This window comes from Falco biarmicus, chromosome 13 (genome assembly GCF_023638135.1).
Source record: "Falco biarmicus isolate bFalBia1 chromosome 13, bFalBia1.pri, whole genome shotgun sequence".
In the NCBI taxonomy this organism is placed as follows: domain Eukaryota; kingdom Metazoa; phylum Chordata; class Aves; order Falconiformes; family Falconidae; genus Falco; species Falco biarmicus.
In genome coordinates, this window is record NC_079300.1 from 26,596,004 (window position 1) to 26,620,248 (window position 24,245).

The window sequence follows — 24,245 nt, forward strand, 5'->3', positions numbered from 1 at the left end:
TGCCTTAACTGAAGAAGTCCGTGACAGTGGCAGCAGCGCTTTGCAGACAGAGGAAGCAGCCCCACCATGTGTAATGATGTAAGCTTGTGGTCCTCACAAACGACCGTACTTTGTCATGGGGGTTTTCAGAACTATGACAAGCAGCTGAATGATGATACATTGTGTTTGGAAGCAGGGCAAACTAGCCAGCATAAAACAGATCTCTATGAATAAGGTTTCAGCCACTGCATCATGCAGACACATTTATTCTCCTTCGCTGCGAATACAAGATAAGCAACACCAAGCTAGCAGCATCAGCCTTTTGCATCCACACAGCAGCAACCGTGCTTGCCCATGCTTCAGAGACAACAGGAAGGTGATGGCAGAATAACTAACCTGGTACTTCTAAGCAGAAACCTATCACACAACAATCCAAGAGTTACACAGGATTTTAATGGCTACAAAGAAAAATCATGCAGCTATAGTAAAAATAGTACAGAAGAGGGCAACTCCCTATGGGTGGTTCCTAGCCTTAGGCTGAAGGAAATCTTCGCATCTTCTCTTACAGTAACAATACAGAGGAACTACAGCTGTAGTTGTAGTTGCAGAATACTGTTACTGCTCCTAAAAATGGCGTTATTGTTCCAGAACAAACCACAGAGGGGTAAAATCTGACGGGGCCAAGGGCATCAGGGTTGAAAGGATTGCTACCTGACCAGGGAGGTGAAGCAGGGCAGAAAAAGCTGGGAACAAAGACTAACAAGCCCCAAGATCACCGTCTGACCAGACAGAACTAAACATCTCTGTATAGCTACAGAAAGGAAAACCAGCGCAGTACAAGACAGGGAAAACTGGGATGCAACCATGAAAATGATGGCAAGATGCTGAAGCAGGCACACACTGACTCAAAGTGATAACAGTGAGGGCTGCACCTTTCAGAACACAGAGCTCTGAATAGGAGACAATGACTTGTGCTGTGTCCAACAGGGCCACAGGAGGTGGGGGTAGGAAAGCGATAATGGGGGGAGGGCACAACGTGACAGGGAGATACGCCTGGGCTACGCGGGGGCCCTCAGGGAAGGCGCAGGAAGGTGCAGAGAGAGCCTCTGGCAACCCTGACATGGGGGAAAAAAGGGGAGATGCAACTTCTGGGAGTGGGGAGTGACAGTATTGTCTTTAGAGCTCAAATATCAGGTAACGGGGAGGGGGGTGGCACTGGGGAGCAGGAACTCAAATCTGACTTCCATGACTCCAAGAAAATATTAGAGGGCAGCCTAATAACGGGAAGAGGTAAGGCAGGGTCCTGCTGTGCCTGGGCACGCTGGTCACTGTTAGGATAGAGAAGCTCCCTGGCGGGTCTGGACCTGGGCACTGGGCAGAAAGTGGTCTGAGCTGGGCTGCTGGGCAGGGGCAACTGGGGAGGTTCTGGGCTGCTGGGCAGGGGGAACTGGGGAGGTTCTGTGAGGCAGCCTGGGGATGGTACCTGCTGGGGGCAATTCCAGGGCCCCCCGACAGCAGTTTGGGGCTCACCGGCAGACACTGAAGGGCATTTAGGGGGTAACTGCTAGCAGACACCTCAGAAACAGTTTGTTACAGGAATCCCTGAGGAGCATTTAGGGGTTCGCGAGCTCATGCAAAGCTGCTGGGGTGGGGGGTGCTGTCAGCGGGTCTCTGAGGCACGGTCTGGGGCTCGCCAGCACATCCCAGAGGGACGTCTTGAGGGGGGGGTCGGAGGGACGGATGGCCGACAAGTCCCTGAGGGGCGGCGGGGGAGGGGGAGCGCGGGAACGGGCCGGTCTGGGGGGTCCCGGCAAGCGAGTCGGGGGGCTGGCCGGCAGGTCCCGGAGGGGGCGGGCTGGGGGTCGCCAGCAGGTCCCGGTGGGGCGGTTGTGGTGCGTGAGGCGGCCGCCGGCACACCCTCAGGGGTAGCTGCGGGGAGTGGGGGCGTCACCAGCAAGTCCCTGAGGCGCAGGGCGGGCAGTGGGTGCAATGCCCGGCAGCTCCCTGAGGGCTGGGCTCGAGGGGGTCCCTGGCAGGCCCCCCACGGGGGGGGGGGGGGGGGGGGGGGGGGCGGGCAACTCCCAGAAGGGCGGCCCAGGGTGGCCGTGCTGGGCGGGAGGGGGAGGCGGCGGCGGCGCTGAGGGAGACGCGGAGGCAGAGCCGGCCGCAGCGCTGCCGGAGCCCGAGGCCCTGCCCGCAGCCCCCGCCCGCCGCACGCACCTTCTGGCGGATTTGCCCGGACGTAGAGACTTTACGGATGAGTTTCTGCGGGGAGCCCGGCTCCTGCTCCGGTTCGCTGTCCGACGATTCCTCCGCCGCCGCGGGGCTGGCGGCGGCGACCGCCCCGGCCTGGGGCTGCGCGGCGCCCGCCGCCGCCATGCTGCACGGTGCGGCGCGGCCGGCGCCCCCTCCCGCCGCGCGCCGCGCTCTGCACCCGCCCGCTCCGCCGCTGCGGCGCCCCCTGGCGGGGAGCGGAGGGGAACGGCCGCGGCGGGGCGGGGCGGGCACGGCCACCTCCTCGGCACGGCACGGCCCGGCACGGCCCGCGGCCCCAGCTGCGAACCGGCCCCAGCCCGCCCACCGGGCATCGGCCACACTGGCCCCTCCTCGGTCCAAGCACCCCCGTGGCAGTTTGAAGCTCGAGAAAAGGGCTTCAACTGACGGATAACGTGAGCCCAAGAGCTTGAATCTCGGGCCTGATTCTCACGGTTGTTTCCAGCACTCCGGTTGTTCCCCTGGGTTTAATAAAAATCCTGTGGGTAAACCCTCCTCCCCCCAGGGTAAGCCCTGCTGCACCCACCTCCCTCACAAACAGGTGTCCCACCCGTCCTGCCAGCCACAGGGGCTCCCGCTGCCACACGCCGCCTCAGTTTTCAGGACAGAAACGCTCCCGGCCTGACTGGGCCTGGGCCTCTCCCCACACCGTCCCTCCCGCGCCCGCCGGCCTGAGGTAACGGCCAAACCGCCGGCACGGAGTGTGTCACCTGCACCATCCCCACCCTGTACAAGGGGAAAATGCTTGTCACCAAGTCAGTCCCGTCACAGAGGCCGCGTATTTGATAAAAGCTGTGTTCAAAAGCGGCAGTTTCAGCGATGCCATCACTACCAGAGTGCGTCCCTCTCTGGGAGCGGGCAGGTGTGCCCTACGTGGCGTCCCACTCCAGCGTTGCTCCCCCAGCCATGAATACGAGTAGCAGGTGTGACTTGGTGGAACATCAACATAACATCAGAAGCAGAGCCAAAGATCAAAGGCAAACAGTTCCAACTAGAGACCTCTTTTCTGCTGCCTGAAGGGCAGAAGAATGCAAGCCCAGCCTGGCCTGCAGGACAGGGAACTGAAGGAACCAGCAGAAAGCCCTTGCTCTCTGAGAAAATGTCCAGCATGGGCTAAACAAATGGTCAATGTCTTTAAATGCTTTCCTAAACCCAGGCAAAAGAACAGATTTAATAACCATTTCGGCTTCTCCCCATTGCACGGCAGAACATACTGCAATTTTGTTACGCAGTTAGCTTACAGAAGGCATTGCTGCAGGTGAGTTTGCAAGTCAGACAGTGACAGAGGCACCTCACAAAGTTGACATAATAACAATAAAAAAAAAAGCCTCCAAGTTTACTACTCCCACACTTACAGGTCCCATAGCCAGGAACACTGAAGGAAACACCTCTGTGGAGGAAGATACACTTTGAAGCAAGACTGGAAGACTGTGCCCCCTCCTCCTCTTAGCATCCTTAAAGCATTTCCTGAACACCAGCTCTCCAAGACCAGCATATTTGCAAACAGCCATTCATTCAACCTTACCGTACCCGTGTGTTCTTCTCAAGCTGCCAAGAAATTAGTAAAAAAAAATACCAGGGCAATCATTAGAAAAACCTTCCCAGAAATCCAGGTGCAAATGCCTAACCCTTCCCCCAAACCCAAAGTTGAAATTACACAGAAATTATACTGACCACAAACACCCGAAAACGGCTGCAGGGTTTCTTCAGCAGCAAAGCATACAGCACTTAGGAAGAACAGAGCAAACATACTGCCTCTTGCAATTTCTTCTAAGGTGAAACAGCTGTGACTAATGGAGCCAAAACCACTGACAGACAGGTGGCATTAGGTGAGAGCACTGATGAAACTCTGAAATCAGCTGTGGTCTTAATTCACTGCTTTCAGCATCTTAATCAAGACCAGTTCACAAAAGCAAAACAGGCTTTACTTTTAAGCCAACCTATTTGTGTTAGAGGCCAGATACAAAGCTGTTTGGTTAAAGCCTTTGGATCACCTGTAAAAGCAGGGCTTGTAACCATGATGGTGTCAGTAAGAATAAACAGACAAGCTTCTCAGAAAATGAGGCCTGTATATAGAACAATTCTGCAGAAATGCCAGAGCACAGCCCACACTTTTCTCCAAAACAAGCTGCTTTGGCTTGTTGCAGTTATCAATAGCAACCTGAGCCCAAGAGTGGGCAAGCTCAGCTCATGCAGCCTCCGCAGTCTGAAGCAGGACAGAAGCACAACGCGCTCACAGCGGGCTTTCACCAGGAGTCCCGCTCCCGCTGGGGGAAACAGACATCTCAAAAACGTCTCCCTCACTTTCTTCTCTGTTAAAAGCACATCACTGTTTGCTAAGATACAAGTGGGAAGCTCTTAATTCTGTTTTCGGGTGCGTAGGGGTGGGAAACATAAGTTTATAATATTAATAAATGTAGGCTCTGCAATCAGACCTTCCAGGAGAATTTAAACTAGGGACATTGACAAGCAGACTTGGAGCAAAAACAAGGAAAAGAAAACACCAATAGTTTTACATGCAAAATGTAATTAGCTGATGCAACTTCAACCAAAATCTACATGAGATTTAGGAAAGGATGCAACATTTACATGGATAATGAGAATATCCAGATCAACATGAGAGAACAAAGTTCACAAAATACAATCTCATTTCTTAGAGCATAAACTGACCTCTGGCAGCTGGATGTTGGAAAAGGCTCCTCAGGGCAGGCTGCCCCATAATTTCCTCCTTAATTTTACTGCACCCTCCTTTAAAGGACTGTTGCACACAGGAAACTAGATTAAGTACAGGATCAGTCTGGACTAGCAGTTCTCACTGTTTGGGGTAGTATATAGGGAGCTTTGTTAAGGAAGTCATGGACAGTGCACATTACTCTCATCTTTAATAACGTGGTGGTTAAGCACATTGCTTGAAAGCTAACATTGTATCAGCATAATAGCCGGTGTGGAAGATGACTTGCAAGACATTTAATGGTACAGAAAGTGGATGTAAGCCACACGGGGACAGTGCAAGCACTGCAAATATTCACTAGATGAGTTTGGTATAGCATAAACACAAAAGCAACCAAAAGGAAATAAAATCAGTTTTGTACAGTCTGCCGAGAAACTTCGATGAATCACCAAAGGCTGCAAAGCCAGCCTTCCAGACTAGGATTTGGTTCACTAGCATTTCAAAGTTAGAGACCCTTTGACACCGAGTAAGTCTGGGCAGCCTGCACAGATCATCGTTGAAGCCTTCATCAGTGGTGCAAGCAACCAACCTTTTTATTACATAGCCCTGACAGCAGAAGTCATGACATGGCAGCCCTCTGGTAGCTCGAGTAAACATCAGGTTTTGAGTTTGCTACATTCTTCTAGAGCTGAAACTTTTAATAAGCAATAGAGATTCATGATTTTATGTCCACTGACCTCAGGGCTGATCCCTGAAAGACCACGTATGCACTGAGAACATGCAGTTTACTAGAAGCCTGGGTCCTAAATTTCTTGTTGATGCCAGGCTACATCGCTTCTCTGGCAGCTTGTTCTTTTAATCATCATTTGAGAGTGTATTCTTGTCTTCATCATCAAGCATATCTTTTAGCTGTTGACGAGCAAACTCCTCAAATACCAACTCTGCTTCACTGAAATGGAAGAAACACAGGTCTTTCAAAATGATGTTAGCAATTTTTAATTTTTTTTATACCAGCAGACTAAAGGAGTTAAAGGAGACTAAAAAGACTACAGGAGGAGGAAGAGAAGCCTGGAGCAGACTCTGGTAATGTTTCCTCTGTCTTCAAAGGGACTTGGATCACATTCTCATTGGTGGTATTCTAGCTAGTATGAAAAGCAGTTGACTGAGCAAGTCAGGACACAAACTGAGGAGGTTTTAATCTGTACTGAATCACATCCATTGCAGCTAAATATTTACTAGCTAGCCGAGTAGACTGCAGCCTTGAAAGGGTCTTTGTCTAGAAATAAAATGTGAAACCTTTAAACCTTATTCCTTCTGTACTAAAATAGGGGCACATGGTCAAATCTATTGAGTTTCTGAAACTTAGAGCTACAGAGCATGAACTGACCACAAACACACCCCTCCCTCCAACCATAAGGCAAAACATGTTCTCTTGAACTAGTTTCACACGGTCGGTCATTGCTGTTCAACTGATAGCAGTAATTTGTCAAGCCACAGTAACTCACTCACTTTGGATTTGGGCTTGTATTCTGTGAACCCTGGGGGTTTTCAGACAGTTTGGAGGAGGTTTTTTTCCAAAGAGTTAACGCACAACTGCAGCTAGAATGTGAAATATTAAAGGAAACCTACCCATCCTTCCCTGCAGTCATCAGCATGCAATAAAAAAGGAAAAAAGACACACCAAGCAGTTAGAACAGTGGGTGCTAAAACCAGCAAAAATTTATAACAGTGACAAGCGGTAGGATTTGCAGCAATACAAGGAGGATTCCAGAAAGTTTCAAAATGTGCATACATGCACCTTAGGAAGCAAAACTTGATCTCCCAAATGGAAAAGCACTCTAGCAACATTGCCTAAGACTCAGAAGGGCTGAGAAACAACGACAGGTTTTCCCATTCGTACTTGCTAGCGGTCACAGCTGTGAGAGACATCTGTGCACACACTTCTACTCAGAGATGACAGTGTTTGCGTGCCATAATGTTAGTCTTAATTGGTCTGTCACTGTGATTTAAGTAGTCAGCTGATGAGAAGATGATGTTCTTGTTCAATAAACATGAAGGTATTAAAATCAGAGGTCAGAATACAGAAAGCCATAGGCGATGTCTCATTAGATAGGTTGTGCACTTGAGGCAATACCCCTGATTTAATCTTTCCTTAAATATAATCCCAAGGCTTTTCGCACTTGTGTTTCTTTTATGGGATCTTTGCTAGCCACACCATAACAAATCCTGCTTGCTAGCAGGATTCCTTGGAAGCTGCTTCAGCACAGCCTAAAATAAGCAGAACAGACTGTATGGCAGTGATGAAATGGGGGAAGGGATTTTTTTTGTTCTCACAGTTACTTTATCTTTAGCAAGCAACATTAACTTCACTGGCTTGCATCTCATGAGTTTAAGTCAGGGAGCAAAGCACACCTAGGCCATCGTTCTACAGAAGTTGTAGGGATCCAGGATGCTTCAGGGATCCAGAGAACTCACCACCTGGAGAACTCCCACCCACAATGCACACTGAAATCAAGGGCAACAAGTGGCAACGAGCACTGCTGGAAACATCAGCACTGAAAGTGTGCTAAATGGGGCCACTCCAGTCAAAATGCCTGGAAGGCTGGACCGTGTAAAGGCACTCATGATGGTCTCCATCCAGACTCTGAAAGGATGGTTTCCTCTCCTCACAGAAGCCCAGCTGAAATCTGGAAAGTCTCAGGGCATGCACGCTTGACTGAAATGGATTTAAAATTAAATATTTAGAACTTTTTAAGTGTCCAACACATAAAGCATCATTATAATTTCATTTTTCCTCCAATTTTTATTCTTTAAATAGCCTGCTCTCTTTCCCCACTTTGAAGTACATTCATTACTATGGAAACAGTGACATCAATGATGTGGGTGAAGCTGAGTGAGGTACCCACCAATGTGGTTTGAAGCCAGTTTTACAAAATGGGTTGAGGGGGGAAAACAGATGCTGTTTCAGTTGAGCATATGCTTGACTGTCAGATAAATGATTACTGAATCAATACATAGGTAGTGTGGCAGTAGAGAAACACTTATCCTGTAACTCAGATTAAGATTACATTTGAAGATGCACTACTTTACCTTCAGGCTGCTATACTGTATCACATTTAACTGTTAAATGGCTACTTTTGCACCCCCAGGCAGGAGTCAGGCCCACTCCACAGGGTTCGCTTGCTCTCCGGTGGCTTATTGAATATTATAACATGGAAAAATTCTTGGGAAGCTGAAAAATGGGTAGACTTTTTCTTTTTTTAACTGTCATGCCAGCAATTGTTTTGAGAGTTGGGATGGGAGGGGGCTGTGTTCAAGCATCGATGAGGCTCCAGAACACTCTCTGCAGAGGGTTTTCTGTAAGCTTTTATTATGCAGCCACAGAAATGATTTCATATAATTAAAGTTGTGGCATATGGTCATTTTCATTATAAGCTTGCTTTTAACCTCTGTTAACTTGGGGGGGGGCAGGGGGATGTAGGCTATGTTATTTTTCAAGATATACAAGTGCTTTACATAGTCACTCATTTCTGAAAGTTACACCACCAACACAGGGCAGGTAGAGCTTTACTAGTAAAGAGACAGAACATTCATGGGTTTCTTGAAACCAGCCCTTTCATGCAAGTTTAACAAGGGAGCAGACAAATGACCGTGTTTTGGCTGTTGTTCAACAAAAAGGACAGTTTCCAAGACATAGGCTCACAAATGTAAAACATCAGGGGAAGGGCAGGAAAACCCCAGACCAAAGAACTCACGCTGAGACCACAGCCTTAAGAAAAACCCAGCAGGAGCTGCTGGGCTAACTGCTGACTGGGAAAGGTCTTGGAAGCATGAAGAGACACAGCCCAATTTTAATCTATCTTTAAAAGCAACAGATCTCTATAAGTTTTTGTCAACAGGCGGAAAAGACAGACTGCCAATGAAACAGGAGCTGCTTTGCCTAAAAATAACCCCCTGTGAACCACATGGGTCCAAAAATGGTTGCAAAACCAGCACACATGAAACATGCAAATGCTGGCCTACAAGGAGTCCAAGACAAGGAAGCCATAAATAAACATGGGAAAGGAAAGGTAGCAAGTCATTCCTTTTCTGTCTCCTCCAAGCACAGAAAAGGAAGATCAAGCAATCTGCAATAGCCATGGACTCTGACAGATCTACTTTTTCCTGAGTGATGAATGCTTCAGAGCTCGCGCACAGACAAATAAAAAGGGCAAAGCAATCTGCTGTGAAATAAAGCACACAGCAGCTGGTCACACTTGCCCCAGTTTGGCCCCAAAAACATTAAACCATGTTCTTGAGAAGCTTCTCTTTCTGAGGTTCTCTACACTCAAATCAGCCCTGCATGATTAAATATAGTGATGCTCTACATGTCTTATTTACTTTTGCCATAAATCACTTTAGCTAGAGAAGGGAAAAGGATATTACCCCACTGCAATGAATAAATAAAAATACATGGCGTTTTTCAATCCCACTTTAGCTTTGAATCTGTAAGATGGTTGCTTTGACTTCTTTCCTTTCCCCCAGCTGTATCTTAAGATGAAGTGACAGTCAAGTAAGCAGGGAGGTGCAACAGGCAAACTGGTTACTACTGACTCATCAGTAAAAACAAAAGGAAATGGAAAAAGAAGATAAGGAATGATCTCAAAATTCCCTATGCATGCACCCCTGCCTACACCCACTGTAGAGGCTGCTGAACAGGCCGACAAAGAAAAATTCCATCTTTTGGGGCCTTTGAGTGTCTAAACACTGTTTGTTGAAGCTCCATCTCTGCAATTAAGTCTTGATTTGCTTTATTCCCAATTAAATGGTATTTCACTAATGAAACATATTTCTCAGAGTTTACGAACAAAGGTGGTAGAATCAAAATTTTTTAAAGCATGAACTTGCAATTGGGAAAAGTGATTAGGCACGGTGCACGGAAAACTACCAGCCAGTAAAGTTGGAAAGAGTTTTTTAGTTTACCAGCTTCATATGGGAGACTGTTTTATTCCCCATAATGAGCTCAGACAACCACATTCCAGCACAGTTTTCAAGTCAGCTATGCAGGCTTCAGAGGAATTTTGTTGTGTTACACGATCTTTTTTTAAGAAAAAGCATTTATTTCTCAAGTTAACCATTTGTAGGGCTTTCCCATGGGATAGCTCCTGAAACTACCTGTATTGTTTCAGTTTATAAGAAACCTGCATTTTCCATTTATACAAAATGCATGAACCATAGCTGTCTTCTGACAGCAAGCTCCTAGAAGACTTTGATGTAGCAAACAATACGTGGGCTGTGCCTTTGGTAAGAGGATGTGTTGGGGGAAGCGATCTGAGAAATATTGCAGTTCTCCATTTCCCCTGTAAAGTCTTCTGCCCACATCCTTTTGAGCATACTATATAAAGGAGTATATCAGTCGTCCTTTGAAATTATCTTAAAAGGGAGAACTGACTTCCATTTTTCCTCATATTACTAATGCTTCTGCCAGAATTATCTGCCTGAAGCATAAGTAACAAAAAGAGAGTTGCAGCATTGTTAACACCAAAAACCATCATGTAAAAAAAATTCACACCATTCTAAAACTGCACAATTCTTTGCAGTTGTCTAAGGCTTTGGATGATCCTTGTTTGGAGCTTTCAAACTTTTCTCTGTGCCCATGGGGGCTCCCCTGTGCAGCCCTGAGCACCCCCAGCAGCACCTCTGCCCTGAGGGGCTCCCCAGGGGCACTGGATGGCCCTCACAGGCCACCGCGGCCATCGGGGTGGCCCCAGCCCCTCGTCAGGCTCCTGGGCAGGGGCACTGCTGCAGGGAAGTCTGAGAAGTGCTTCAGTATGTACAAGCTACCAGAAGAGACAGAAGACCCTTGGCCGAACCCACCTGAGATCACCATCAAGTGTGCGGCAGTGTCAGTGCTTTGCTGGCAGAGCTTCCCCAGGCTGCAGCATGGAAGGGAGCCCCGCGGCACGGCCAAAGCTACGCCAGCAACAGCATTTGCTTCACAGAAGCTTCTCCAAAGTGATCCAACCTTATTAGTCTTATGGGAGCAACACGGAGGACCCAGTTTCCACCTCAGAGGAGAGCTGGAGGCAGCTTTGGGCTGCACGTTGCTGTGGGGTGTCCGTGCTACTCCTCAGTGATGGGGCTGTCTCCTCTGGCCACAGCAGAAAGGCAGGGAGAGGGCAGTAAGCCTTGTGGATTTGTTCTGCAGGTGCTTCCTAGACTAACTGCACTACTCTGACGGGGTGTAACATGCACAAAATCTTCTCCTATAAGCGTGTTCTGTGTCTATGCTAAGAGACCATGCTGGCACAGCTTACAGCAGGGTTCTTCCCGGTGAAAACGAGTTTCCTACAGTGCAGTTCTTACAGGGGTGGAGAAACCTACCTTCGCCCACTCCAGCACATCCATAATTAGCAAACACTGATTTCCAACCACAGCAACTGCGCTTGGAATAAATCACCACTGTTCTCTTCTCAGCACTTGATTCCTCCAACAAATTTGCACAATAAGGACTCAAGTCACCCTGTTCTAACATTTCCAGTGAAGAACAAAGAACCTATCGAGGGATAAATCTTCTCACAGGTTCCATCATCATCTTCTAGCGGTCATGTTTGTAGAATCAGCAGCTTTAGGTAAGTTTGGGTGGGGAGGAGGAAAAAAGGAGGAGGAAAAAAGGAGGAGGAAAAAAGGAGGAGGAAAAAAGGAGGAGGAAAAAAGGAGGAGGAAAAAAGGAGGAGGAAAAAAGGAGGAGGAAAAAAGGAGGAGGAAAAAAGGAGGAGGAAAAAAGGAGGAGGAAAAAAGGAGGAGGAAAAAAGGAGGAGGAAAAAAGGAGGAGGAAAAAAGGAGGAGGAAAAAAGGAGGAGGAAAAAAGGAGGAGGAAAAAAGGAGGAGGAAAAAAGGAGGAGGAAAAAAGGAGGAGGAAAAAAGGAGGAGGAAAAAAGGAGGAGGAAAAAAGGAGGAGGAAAAAAGGAGGAGGAAAAAAGGAGGAGGAAAAAAGGAGGAGGAAAAAAGGAGGAGGAAAAAAGGAGGAGGAAAAAAGGAGGAGGAAAAAAGGAGGAGGAAAAAAGGAGGAGGAAAAAAGGAGGAGGAAAAAAGGAGGAGGAAAAAAGGAGGAGGAAAAAAGGAGGAGGAAAAAAGGAGGAGGAAAAAAGGAGGAGGAAAAAAGGAGGAGGAAAAAAGGAGGAGGAAAAAAGGAGGAGGAAAAAAGGAGGAGGAAAAAAGGAGGAGGAAAAAAGGAGGAGGAAAAAAGGAGGAGGAAAAAAGGAGGAGGAAAAAGAAAAGCAGCGCCAAAGCAGCCGTGGGTTTTTGTTTGAAGTCCATGCAGCTCAGCCCCAGCATTGAACGGCCGGCATAATTTGTGTTCAATAGCTGCTTCAGATGCTGCCCAAGAGCTTCTGATTTAGCACAAGAACCTTGCAGCTTCTGTAAGTTCACTATTAGAGAACAGAGCCAGCCAGGCCTGAGGAAGTGGGAGGAGAACACACATGCTAAAGACAGCCTGCAGTTTTGGCATCTGATCCCAAGCTCCTTACACTGCTTTAAAGTTCCCACACTTCCATTTACTGACCTGACTCTGAAGAGCCATTCCTCTCAGATACCCACTGAGCATGAAGACCACAACACAGACACTGCTGCCAATGCCAAATCAAGGTAACGGGGACTCTAAAAATCATGAACAGGTTTACCACCTCTTCATTCTGCTTAAAAGTATTTTGCTTTTTACAATACTCATGTGTCTTAGGTGTTTTCTGCGACAGATGCTTGTTTGCTGTATTGGATTCTGGCTGGGAATTGCTAATGGCTTTACTCAGGACATTTTGCATAGTCATGAGATTCAGCTATGCAGTGCTTCCTCAAGCCCCTGTGCTTTGAGCTGTGATTCCATAGATGAAAAACAAAAAGGGAAACATGGCCCATTTCCACTCACCCTGGCCCACCTTAGCATCCCTCCTCCCTGTTATTTTGTACCTTGAGGTTGATAAATATAGACACACACAAGCATATATATTCACACACAGAACTGCCTCCATACTGGACCCTTGTAGACTTTAAAGGCTTCCTGTAGAAGAAATGACTACAAGCCTTGCAATGGCAAAATTTCACCCGAGTGTTAATGAAGAAAGGCAAAAACCAGGGATAACTGACCTGCTGGGGTCTTCTCCTCAGGTTTAGGGTGCATGAGACGAAATGGCAGCTCTGTGCCCACTTCACTTTGGGGAGAAGAGAGAATGCATCAGATCCACAGCTCTACTCATGCCTGGTTCAGTTCCCCTCTCACCTTCACCCATTCTTTCATCTTTTCCTAACAATAATTTTCCCCTCAAAAAGAGTTAAACTCTAATTTCTCCACAAATATCTTGTGCATATCCACTTTAATAAACTGGGTTTATTATGTGCTGAATGTACTTGCACGTACATAAAATCAAAAATTTTTTGTAATTGCTTCATTTTCGCAGCTGAATGCACAAACTTTTTACTTCTATTATCTCAAAGGTTAGTTAGATTTTTCTAGGGAAGCGAGAAAGGGAATCGAAAAGAGGGTAAAGAGACAAATTAACAACTACAGATGCATGGTCTGAAAAGGAAGATGACATTTACCTGGAGGTGAGGTCTCCCAGCATGCTACAGAAGAAAACAAGGAGAAAAACACGAGCATATTTAGTGCCTTTCCATTCTGGTATTCTATCAAATGCCTTTTTATTGGTGGACTATTGAAATCACCTTCTTCACATACTCTTCTCTACTTGCCACAAAGCATAACACCCAAATAAACTTCTTTTTTAAAAAAGGTAATTTTCATTTTGCATGTCCTTCCCATGGAGAATGAGCCTAAATTTTTGAAATCCTGACCAGGGGTTGGATATGGCTCCTTTTCTGAGAGCCAAAGGGCAAGGGCAACTGAAGAAGGCATAGTCATTTTATCACACTTTAGGCAAATAATTGACTCATTTTTATACTAGAAGGAATTACAGATGAATGAAATGCAAATGTAAACAGTGGCTATCATCAGCTGAGAATTATTATCCTTGTCCTCTTTTGCACTGTATGCTGGGAACTAGCTCACGTTGATAACGTCGGTTTCTCCCAGAAAGCTGGCTCAGTACAGAACCTGAGCTACAGTATTTATGACTCTCAGGCAGATGTCTCTGCCTTCTGCTCTGGGAGAACAAGAACACCAAGATAAAGGTTCACACCACGTTTCACTTCAGTTCTCACAAAATATGGCTTTGAAACAAAAAGTGCAACGCAAACCAGAGGCTCATACTGCAGCTGTAAAGTCATATGGTATTTAAGGAAGGTAACCCAAGCCCGCTGGCTCAGGACACCTTCTTCGGATAGGCCAAGATAGATTTCCAGACGATTTATGCTTTAGAGGGAGCCTCATGTCCTACAACATATGCCCTTTCTTTTGGGGCGGACTGTCCTGTACTCTCCCCCCTCATCAGTGAAGAACACGCACTCCCCTCTCTATGCAGATGTAGCAAGAAATCCGTTAGTCTTACCCTGGAATAGTGAGCTTCACTTTGACCTTGTAGGAAACCAGAATCCCCATCACTGTCTTGTCTATTCCATCCTTAATACTACCAGAGAAAACAGACAGCAGTGTCAGGCAGCACAGCAACATAGCAAGAGTACATGGCTGGAGCAAGAACTAGGTGAATGTCCTGCTCTCCTGAAAGCGACAGAGGAGACAAGCCTCAGGGACAGCTAAAGCCTCTCCAGGTCTGTGATCACTATTCACCCTGAGTAAATATGATCTGGTAAGTAATGCAGCTTGGATGTGCCCCTCTGGACACACATTTACAGGTACAAACTCCTGATACAAGTGTCTCCGCTTCTTTATTACCCTCCACTACCTGGGACCATTCAGAACTCTACTCACATAGTACTAGAAGCCAAGTTGGTGTCCTCGTCCTTTAGCTTCCCATCCAGAGCTATTTCCCGTGTCTCCCGATTATTTGCTAGCAAGGGCAAAAGTGTCAGTGTCTTGGTCAGGGTACTATTTGGCTGAACCTTTTCCCTAAAAATAAGCAGGTGAGAGAAGGAAGGTGACACACTGACTTGTGTTATACACCCAACCAAGAGAATTTCAAAACAGATTACAAAGCTGCCCAAAAGGAGTGGAATTTATCTGTCCAAATTTAGTTGTCTACAATGCAGGTGTCTACATCTTAACTAGTAAAAAATTCCCTTTGTAATCAGCAGAAACAAGCACTTGCAGAAAACAATTTCACATTAAGGCAGACTTCTAAAATAGGTCAAAACTATGCTGCAGACCTCTACATTTGGACAAAATGAATCCTATTTGAGAAGGCCAGTACTCATTGCAAAACATGTCCCTAAGCTACAGAGCAAAACACCAGAAAAATAAAAAGTGGCCGGGTGTGTCCAACCCTCCTCAGAAAGCCAAGTCCAACGCTGCACTGCCACTGCAGCACAAAAGAGCAAGCGGCTCTCTACCATGGCAATAGGCTCAACGTTTTCATGGGCCTTCTAAGGCCAGAAGAAACGAAATGAGACTGTGTGAAAAAGACTGACCTCAAGCTAGAGCATCCATGACTTCCACCCAAACAGCAACACCTTTCAGAAAAATGCTGCACCTCTATTTAAAGATTTCAAGCAATGTGGAGCCTTCCGCAGTCCCTGCTAAGCTTTCCTAGTTGGTAATTACTCTGCAAACCGCTGCTGCAGCCTCCCCATTCTCTGAAAAAAGGTGCATTGGTCCCTGCTGGCTATGTGAAAGGAAGACCAGCTGCAAGCAGCGAGTATGGGTGGTGTGGGACACGGACACACACCCCCCCCCCCCCCAGGTAAGAGAAGCAAGCACTGTAACAGCAGACAACCACCAGACTCTAGCTAGGAGTTCCTCCCTTTATTGAGGAGGGGAAGGATAATTAAAAGGATGTGAAGGTGCAAGAAGGGATAAGCAGACCATCCACTCACTGTGCTTCCTCAGCAGCTACCACTTTTGTATAGTAGTCACTGGAGTACAAAACCACATTGGCAACCTGCTCCACTGAGCGAGAAAGGAGAAAGCGGACAATCAGTTGTGCACACGCATCAGAAACAACACAGCTGCCCTGCCCCGAGTCTCAGGAATGACATGATTAGGACAGCAGGAAAACCCAGCAAATTAGACCCTGAAGGGGGACCACCGGACCAGACAGCCTGACGTGGATAGAGACCAACAGCGTACAAATAACCTGTCCATCTTCCCTGAAAGGCACCTGGACTTGATTTGGAGATGACAAAAAGTCAATAATGCACAGTTTCCCTTGGGAGCCTGTTCTTTCCATTATAAAGATCTCCCTCCTTCTTCTCTAAGCCACGTGCACTTTTATTTCTGTTCATGGGTCTCTCTTGCGTATTTATAGTCCATGCACTTGCATTCAGGAGACACCACCATCGAGCAGGCTGCAGTCAAGAGCCTGCGATAGTAAATGGCTTATACTCTCCAATCAAATGCCCCCAAAAAAGTAATTCTGACTGAAACGCTGGTAAGGAGAGAATCTGGGGACCAACAAGGTCTTTTTAAGCCTGACGGAGGCGTGTCAGCCTAAAAAATATTTGGGAATCACTACAGAGTGCATCCAAGATGGGCACCAAATTGGCTTTTTCTGCTATAGAGTTGTAAAAAGCTCAGTAATTTTGATCCCTCCCTGCCTTCTCTTCTCTTTCTCATCCTTTGTCTCTCAGACTGTCTTCCACAGGTCCAAGTGCAATGACGCTTGTGGGATGAAAACATGCAGTGCCACAAATAAAACACAGGCACAGTACTGAAACTCCTCTGAAACTCAGCCCCTGCCCTCAGCTTCCTTGGGAGGAATTACACCATCACTGGCAGAGTGGCTGTTTCTCGCATTGCCAGACATTTCTGAAACCCCAAGCAAAATGGTATGCAACCTGGGCACCTTCGCCGTTAGCAGGAGCATCACATGGACAGGGGAGCACTTCCCACTGGCCTCCCAAAAGAGGGGGCTTTTCCCCCACAGCACCTGCCTTGCCCACTGTAGGTGCCAGACCCTTTCTCTTTATGAGAGGGGACATAGCAGTGCCTGAAATTAAGCCATATAAACAACCATGAGAGTCAATAAAGAAGCTGCAGTGTTTCACTTGATGAACAGCAAAGAAACAGCAACAGACAGGGTGAAGGGAAAAATTCCTGACTTGTCCCAGACTGCCTGCCTAAGCTGTTGCAAGCACTAAATTCTGGCTGTCTTTCAGTTCTCTTACCATTCAGTCTTCTTGCCCTCAAAGAATCCCGAGCAACCATAAAAACATACCCTGGGCTTTGATCTTCTTCACTGTTTTCTCTGTACTGTTGTTGATGGTGATAGTGACTGCAATGGGCTCACCGTGGTAGTACACCTAGAAGGAATTTGATGCTCAGAAATCCAGCCAGGAGGCTTCTCCCAAGCCCTAAACCTCTCTAGTCACCCCAGATTAAATCTCACAGAGGCCAGATAAGGCAAGATGTCCCTTCCCAATGATTCATGGCCCTTCCTTCAATGATTTATTTAGTCTCAAATGCATCTGGTAATGGGGTCTCAGCCTTCCCTAACAGCACCTACTGACAGAAATGACATTAGAGCTCTCAAGTGCTGCAACAAGTCAGTCTGAGCTGAGACGGTTCAAGTTACAAATGGATGTAGCTGCTTTGGGCAGGAAAATGCATACTGGCGTGCCAGTACTGCGACGTCCGCAGCCCCCGGGCGAAACCCTCACCTCTTTACTGAGGCAAGCTTTCAAGTATAATGGCTTGTTGGACATGAAGAACTGCCAGGTGGTCTCCGTACAAGGTTGGGGTCCTGGTTCATCTGGAGCATATTGCACCTTACGGATCAGCAGACGTGCAGAGTTCCTGGGAAGCAGCAGAGGACAACATGGTGGTACTTTGCACTTGGCAGAGGCAGGAGTTCTGCATTCACACGTGCTTTACACTCAAGAAGTCCACTGACAAGCGGGGCAAAGCTGAACAAGCAACCAAGGTACGTTACTGAACCACCCCCACCCCCTTTAAGAAGGGCAAAGCTGAAGACAGACACGTTCTGTTACCTCTTATGAATTCTCTCTTCCACATTCTCTGTTGAGAAAGCCTTTACCTCAAAGTCCACCCCACAGGTCTGCCAGAGAGAGGAGACAGCTGTGAAATCAGTGTCAGAAGTCAAGAAGCCAGATGTTTAAATATCTTTCAGTACATCAGAAACTGACGGACTTCTGCCAACCGCAAATTCTCCTGGCCTCCCACCACTGGAACAGAGGTCCTTGCCAACTGGTGTGGCAGCATCCACCTACTCCATGCTGCTTCTGATAAATGAGGCTTAATTCCCAGCCTTTGTCAGATGGCATCCCCACTCCCGAAAGGCTCGGTCACAGCGTGCTGCAGGTTATACGAGTGACCAGCCTGCAAGGGTCTCCAGTCCACCTCAGGTTTCTGAACTGAATTTCTAAATTGACTTTGTAATGCCAATACCTGACCGAGGGTCCAGGTCAATCTTCTTTCCAAACATCTAAGGAGTGGGAGTGATCAGGCCAAGCTGACCTTTGCTTTAACAGGTTTATACCACCACGGGACATCTGTGAGTCCCAGATAACTCTCTACAAAGCAACAGAGGAATTTTTGCCAGAATATCATTCCTTGGCAAAAAATACAGCTTATCCCTGTTGCACTGGATTCTACAACCTGCATCCCAACTTGCCCAGCTGTTAGCCTAGCTCTGCGGTTCACAGAAGCACCAAGTATAAAGGGAATATTTTAATTGGTATCAGAAACCTCGCAGAACATCTCATTATCTGATATCTGTTACTCCGGAGGTTTTGTTTACTTTACGCACATGTGCAAGCCAGCCCTTCTCTGCATTGGTTTTAATTCAGATGCAGGTTTTAACACATGCTATTTATAGCAATCTATGAGACTTTAAGCAGCCTTTTTCTCTCATGTAGCCTGACAGCTACAATCATTTCATGTGCAGCCAACCCACAAATCATGTGGTACCCTTCAGGAAACTACAAGCACTGCAAATGAAGACTAGATTCCCCTTCTTCTTCTGAGAACTTAGAATTCCAACTCTGTGGCACACGCTCGTAGCTCTTGAGCCAGGTTCCTGACATTTGTGGCATAGCACAGTCAAATCCAGTACCGCCTTCTTCTACTCTCAAACTAGCCAAACAAATTCACATGAATTTTTCCACTTGACTTTCCTCAACCACGATAAGCACAAGTGTCACATTGGTCTCACCTTATCAACATCACGAGGTGCAGGCTGCAGACAGACTGAACAAGGCAGGTAATCTGGGAACTGTGGGAGGAAGAGAAAAATATCCCAAAGCAATATTACCCAGATACTCTAGTTAACATATTGTTTGCAAAAGGTACAAAGCAATCCTGAAGACAACAGGTCACTCACTGTAATGTAACCCTTTGAAGTTCTAGCTAAGATGGAGGCTTTAATATACTGGGCCTTATCTTGCCTTGTCCAAACAAGTCCCTCTCTTCCAAAAATACTTTAATAGTCAAGAAAGGAAAGAAAAAAAAGAAAAAGAAACAAGTAAAAAATGTCCAGGCACATGAAGCACGTGGTTTAAAAATCAAACAGAGCCCTAGAGGCACAGCTTAAAGTAGAAGCTGCAACATCTGGCTCCTCGCCCAAGATAATCAATACAGCTCACACAGGCTTCGAGCTGGAGCAAAGCATCGCTTCGTCAGAAACACAACCAAGGCCATGAGGACCAGCCAGTACCCAATTGCTCCTGGCCTGGGCAACTCTAGACATCAGTTGGGGAGGTTGCAGAGCAGCTCATGGAGACCAAGCGCTAACACCCTATTAGTGACTCAAGATTTTGAGGATCACTAGACTGTATCCGAGTGGTAATAACATCACGGCAGGTACCAGCCCATTCAGCAGAATCATTCAAAGACCTATTTGTTGCTATAAGACAGCATGAAGTTTTCAAACCTGGATCTTCCTAGGCAACGCTAAGGCAGACGTGTCACTGACAGTACTGGAAGCATATCCTGTCAGAATCAGAATTTGGCAATGAGCTGTTATTTGTTGACAACATCTGGTAAAGAGCTTTTCATCTGCTTGTTTGATCCATAAAATTTTTAAAGAGAGAGGATTTGGCACTTCCTCTGTGAGCACTGAGGCAATGGTGCAACATATTTCAGCCTCTCAGGAACGGGAAGACGAGGATATATAGGGCTGTTGCTAGCATAAAGCCATTGCATGTTTCCTTGCCTTTTCAAGGAAAGCACTTTTCACATGCAGCTAAAAACTTCTTGCACTTTACCACTTAGGATGTTAAGAAAAAAGAATTGGTGCGTTGCCTGTCACTCATGACTGGAGCTTTGCATAACATGAATCTTCTATTAATCCCCATCTTCAGTCGCTCACTGGGTCTCAGCAGCCTGGTAATAACAGACAAGAGGGTCGGAGGCTCTTATGAGATACTTACTGTAAAGAAAAAGGGATAAGCATTTTTTCCCAGCTTCTTCAGCAGAGATTCTTGCAAGTGGGAGAGAGACTCTGGCTTGTCAGCGGGTGGGTACACTTGGACCCTAGAGAAGAACAGGTCCCGTCGAAAGGTCAGGCCCATCACATCAATGTCTTCCTGGCCATACCGGAAAGCACAGGTCAGGGACACATACACTGGAACAAAGCACATGACAGGTAAAGCATGCAGCAGGCTAACAACGCAGCCAGGGTGGATGTAAAATCCTCCTGCAATACAGAGTCAAGGAAGCTTGTTTCAACACTGTTGTATAACCCAGTAAGTGTTTATACCATATGTAAGAACATGCATTGCATTGATTAAGAAGCCCATTCACTGGGGAAGAGTTACATTTGTACCCTTAAAAAAAAAAAAAAAAAGGCGCTCTCTCAGCACCTCACTTCAAAAGAGGACTAGCAATCTCTGAAATACACGTTGCATAAAACCTCAGACCTTCTTTCCCCTTGATAAGTGCAGGATCCACCAGTACAACACCATCTGAAAAAAAGGAAAAAAATAGGAAAGATTAACAGAGGATAATCAGGTCTGAGAGAGCAGGAAGGGCAGCATGTATCCGTGCAGACTTACCTACAGGTTCCACATTCCCCGAGTTGTCAATGAAGTCCCGTTTTCCCAGGTAGATGGTCAGCTGTAGGGAGATGACCATGGATGAACTACAAAGTGGTGATGGTCGTGTGTTGGTGAGGGGGGAATGCTATAGAGCTATAATCTTGTCGAGATCAGAACAATTTCAATTTAAACAGAATATTATTTTTTTTCCAGCAAACATACAATCCCCACCAGACTCAACAGGATTATTCACATGCTTCAGGACACAAGAACTGTAGACCTGATGTAGACTAGCTCCCACAAGTGCAACATAAATACTTGTGCATGGGACAAAACTATAGATTTAAAGATTTTTGGTGCCATCAGGTTGGAAAGATAATGAATCAGCTTTGTTTTAAACATTTATTAGCAGGAGCACAACCCAGGAGGAGTAGGAGGCAAGTTGCCTTCCTCTTGTATTACAATATATGAGAAGCTTGTCCTATAAACTCTGTTTACATCACCTCCTCAAACTTAGCACTAAATACAGTTCATGGTCCTTCAGAAAAAAATAACAGAGACAGGAAAGAGCTTTCTAGTAAGTCTCCAGTCTGACCATAAGTACGACTCATACCTGCACAAACCAATCATAACGGTACTTACAGCTTTGTCACGGGTGCTTTTTTTGAAGATAACTTGTTTATGTGAGCTAGCATTCTTCCCACTTGTCCCCGTCTTTTGAGACTCTGGGCAGCTCATGGTCAAAGATGGGTATGTGACTGTGGGTGAATGATGCTGTTCTGCCCCAAAATGTCCTGGGAAAGATGTCAGAAAAAAATAGGTGTATGAGACAAAAGCGGAATTATACTGGGTGGGTGAAGCATTGTACTCCCATGTGTAGTCTACCAAAGACTATTTCAATAGATATGCAGGCACAACACAAAAGGTAGGTTTCTTTCCATTTTAGCAGTTTCATAAAAAAACAACCACAAACATCTATTTAAAAACAGATCTTCAGAAACATTACAAAAGATCAATAACTCCTTTTAATTAATACTAAAAAATAAGTAGACTAGTATGCAAAAGATCAATAACTCCTTTTAATTAATATTAAAAAATAAGTAGACTAGTATGCAAAAGATCAATAACTCCTTTTAATTAATATTAAAAATTAAGTAGACTAGTAAAAAAGTCTGGAGGGGAAGAAATAGCTTGGCCTTTGCAGAGAGGTTTGTAGACAGTAATTTTGTGAAGATACCTGTAAGAGTACAGATAAAGGTAATCTGATCAAGGTACATGGATTTTGAAATGGTACCTCAAGATTTGTCATCAGAGGCTCTAAATTGTCACGAGATAAGAAGGTAATTCCACTCATTAATAAAGGCATAAAATACATGAAAGAAAGAATATCAGCACACATGAGCTTTGGGTACTTTTGGGGGATTTGTTTGGTTTTGCGTTTTTTTTTTACCATTGCAACACATACAACAGCACAGCATCACCTGTCCTGGGACATTTGCTATGGAGCACATCCTTGAATGAATGGAAAAAAGCCTAGATAAAGAGCAAACAGCCTGCCCACAGACATACAGCTATTCTGGATTCCCAAAAATAAACCTGTCTCTGTTAAGGAGGAGTGCTTCACGATGCAGATTAGATAGATGATGAAATACCATATATTCTATAACAGTTAAAAGTATTGTAGTCAAAAGAAAATACAACTATAGCCTGACATGCGGAGTTGTACTTGGTATCATTTAGGAAAAATGTCTTGACACAAACAGAGAAGTTATTAGCAAATAAATCAAAACCACAACAGAGAATTCCACATACCATTTCAGAACTTGTGTACCACATGCTCAGCCTAAGACCTAGAAAGCTGGTATGTATCAGTAAGGAGTCAGAGCAAACCCGGAATGAGAACTCTTCTGTCCTACTGTATTTTCTTAAATCAGAACCAAATGCAACCCATTATTTGTAGGATATCGCTGAGCTCAAAGCAGAACGGACCTTAGGAATACAACAGTCCCATACCTGCCCAGAAAGGTAACAATTGTAATTAGGGGTAGAAGACAGCTTGTACCCAAGGAAAAAACAGGTGAAATAAGATTCTTGGTGGGGGGTGGACACGACATGACACAGGACGAAGAGGATGGACCAAAAGGACACAACAGATCTCCAGAAACCCCGGGTGGTAAAAGCGGAAAGACATTAGTTTTTCACTTTGTCATAAATTATAAAATAGCAGCATCCAGTTCAGACAGCAAATTCAAAACAAAGTGAATAATTTCCCCACATAGACCAAGATTCAGGAGTACAGTGTGACTGCAGAAGGCTCTGGAAACCACCAATATGAATTGATCCACAGATTAGACGGGTTCACAGAGAAAAGGCTTTTGGGAGATGTTGGACAGGATGATCCAAGGTGCAACCTTAACCCCGTAAGACTCTGAAGCTGAGGAGCAGCATCAGGAAAGGATGATGCTACATGTGCCCTGTTCTTACACGTCTCCCTGTTGGACCCGCATGAAGGAGTATACCGTGTTAGACAGGCTGCTGGTCTGAGGGTACAACTGTCCTTGCAGTTTGCTTCCTTTCTATTTCTCTGCTTGCTTTCCCATTTTAAAGCTATTTCAAGAGTAGAAACAGTTTCTAGGGTATATTTGCACACAACAAGCTGTGGAAAAAGGAAATTCTTCCCTTCTTAGAAAGCTAGAAAAAACGTAAGGTAGAGATTAGAGACAGACTTTACGCATTCAAGAATTTCTATTTTCATGAAGTATAGGTAGGCCAAGTCCAAGTCCAGAATGGTATTTGCTGCTGAGCAGACACCGCAGTCACGCTGTAGTCCCAAATAAACAAACCAGTAAATAACATTAAATACCTTGTTACGTTCCAGATGTCACAGGAGCTGCCACAGAACAGAGACGTGAACTTCTAAACTAGTGAAGAAAGGTGAAGTTTTTACACAGCTGTGTCCTATGCTCCTTTGCATCTATCTGAGGGAATCACTAACCTCTTCGCAAACAAGGAGGACAATTTGTAGTGGATTTGAAAGCACGTCTCTAGTTGCGTCCATCCAGGATTTCAGGAATTAATCCTCCTCCAAGAGCAAATATTGTACCTGGGCTAAGATTCAACTGTAAAGTGGTTAAGTCAGCAACATAAAGCATTACCTAAGGGAGCTCAGATTGTCGGTGAAGAGGTCTACAATGTCATACTCACACAGTTTGTAAAGACTACAGACCTACATAGAACAGGACGGTTACTGAAAGCAGCTTTAGAATAAAGCTCTTTCTCT

General features: G+C 45.8%; 2 protein-coding genes across 7 annotated transcripts in view; both read right to left on the minus strand.

Annotated features, from left to right (window-relative positions):
- DGKD (diacylglycerol kinase delta) overlaps positions 1-2,393 on the minus strand; it is a 62,409-nt gene extending 60,016 nt beyond the window's left edge. For 2 of the 3 annotated variants that reach the window (XR_008825175.1, XM_056358518.1), the window contains exon 1: positions 2,200-2,393. Coding sequence is in view for 2 of the 3 variants with exons in the window: in XM_056358518.1 (XP_056214493.1) it covers positions 2,200-2,358 (159 nt within the window). In the remaining variant the exon portion in view is untranslated. The remainder of the gene's footprint in view (positions 1-2,199) is intronic. The other variant, XM_056358517.1, reaches the window with a different exon arrangement.
- A 1,056-nt stretch (positions 2,394-3,449) lies between these two features.
- SAG (S-antigen visual arrestin) lies at positions 3,450-24,062 on the minus strand. 4 transcript variants are annotated; one of them, XM_056358541.1, is made up of 16 exons: positions 23,829-24,062; positions 21,608-21,759; positions 20,984-21,044; positions 20,849-20,893; positions 20,360-20,553; positions 19,144-19,203; positions 17,960-18,027; positions 17,630-17,765; positions 17,188-17,272; positions 15,848-15,920; positions 14,787-14,924; positions 14,407-14,484; positions 13,502-13,525; positions 13,049-13,113; positions 6,554-6,563; positions 3,450-5,873 (listed from the first exon to the last, which is right to left on the minus strand). In XM_056358541.1, exons 2-16 carry the CDS (start codon positions 21,701-21,703, stop codon positions 5,780-5,782), a joined length of 1,227 nt encoding a protein of 408 aa, XP_056214516.1. In that variant the 5' UTR covers positions 21,704-21,759; positions 23,829-24,062; the 3' UTR covers positions 3,450-5,779. The 4 variants fall into 4 exon arrangements, with proteins under 4 accessions (XP_056214516.1, XP_056214518.1, XP_056214517.1 ...); XM_056358543.1 differs by lacking the exon at positions 6,554-6,563 and having other exon boundaries at positions 23,829-24,060; XM_056358542.1 differs by lacking the exons at positions 3,450-5,873; positions 6,554-6,563 and adding an exon at positions 6,599-7,640.
- Between the last annotated feature and the right edge of the window lie 183 nt (positions 24,063-24,245).

Excerpts from the sequence above, each read along its gene's own strand:
- SAG (XM_056358541.1), bottom strand. The coding sequence starts at position 21,703 with ATGAGCTGCCCAGAGTCTCAAAAGACGGGGACAAGTGGGAAGAATGCT. Across the intron at positions 17,766-17,959 it reads GAAGAGAGAATTCATAAGAG|GAACTCTGCACGTCTGCTGA; the intron begins GTAACAGAACGT and ends GCTGCTTCCCAG. Across the intron at positions 13,526-14,406 it reads GTGAAGCTCACTATTCCAGG|CATGCTGGGAGACCTCACCT; the intron begins GTAAGACTAACG and ends TTTCTTCTGTAG.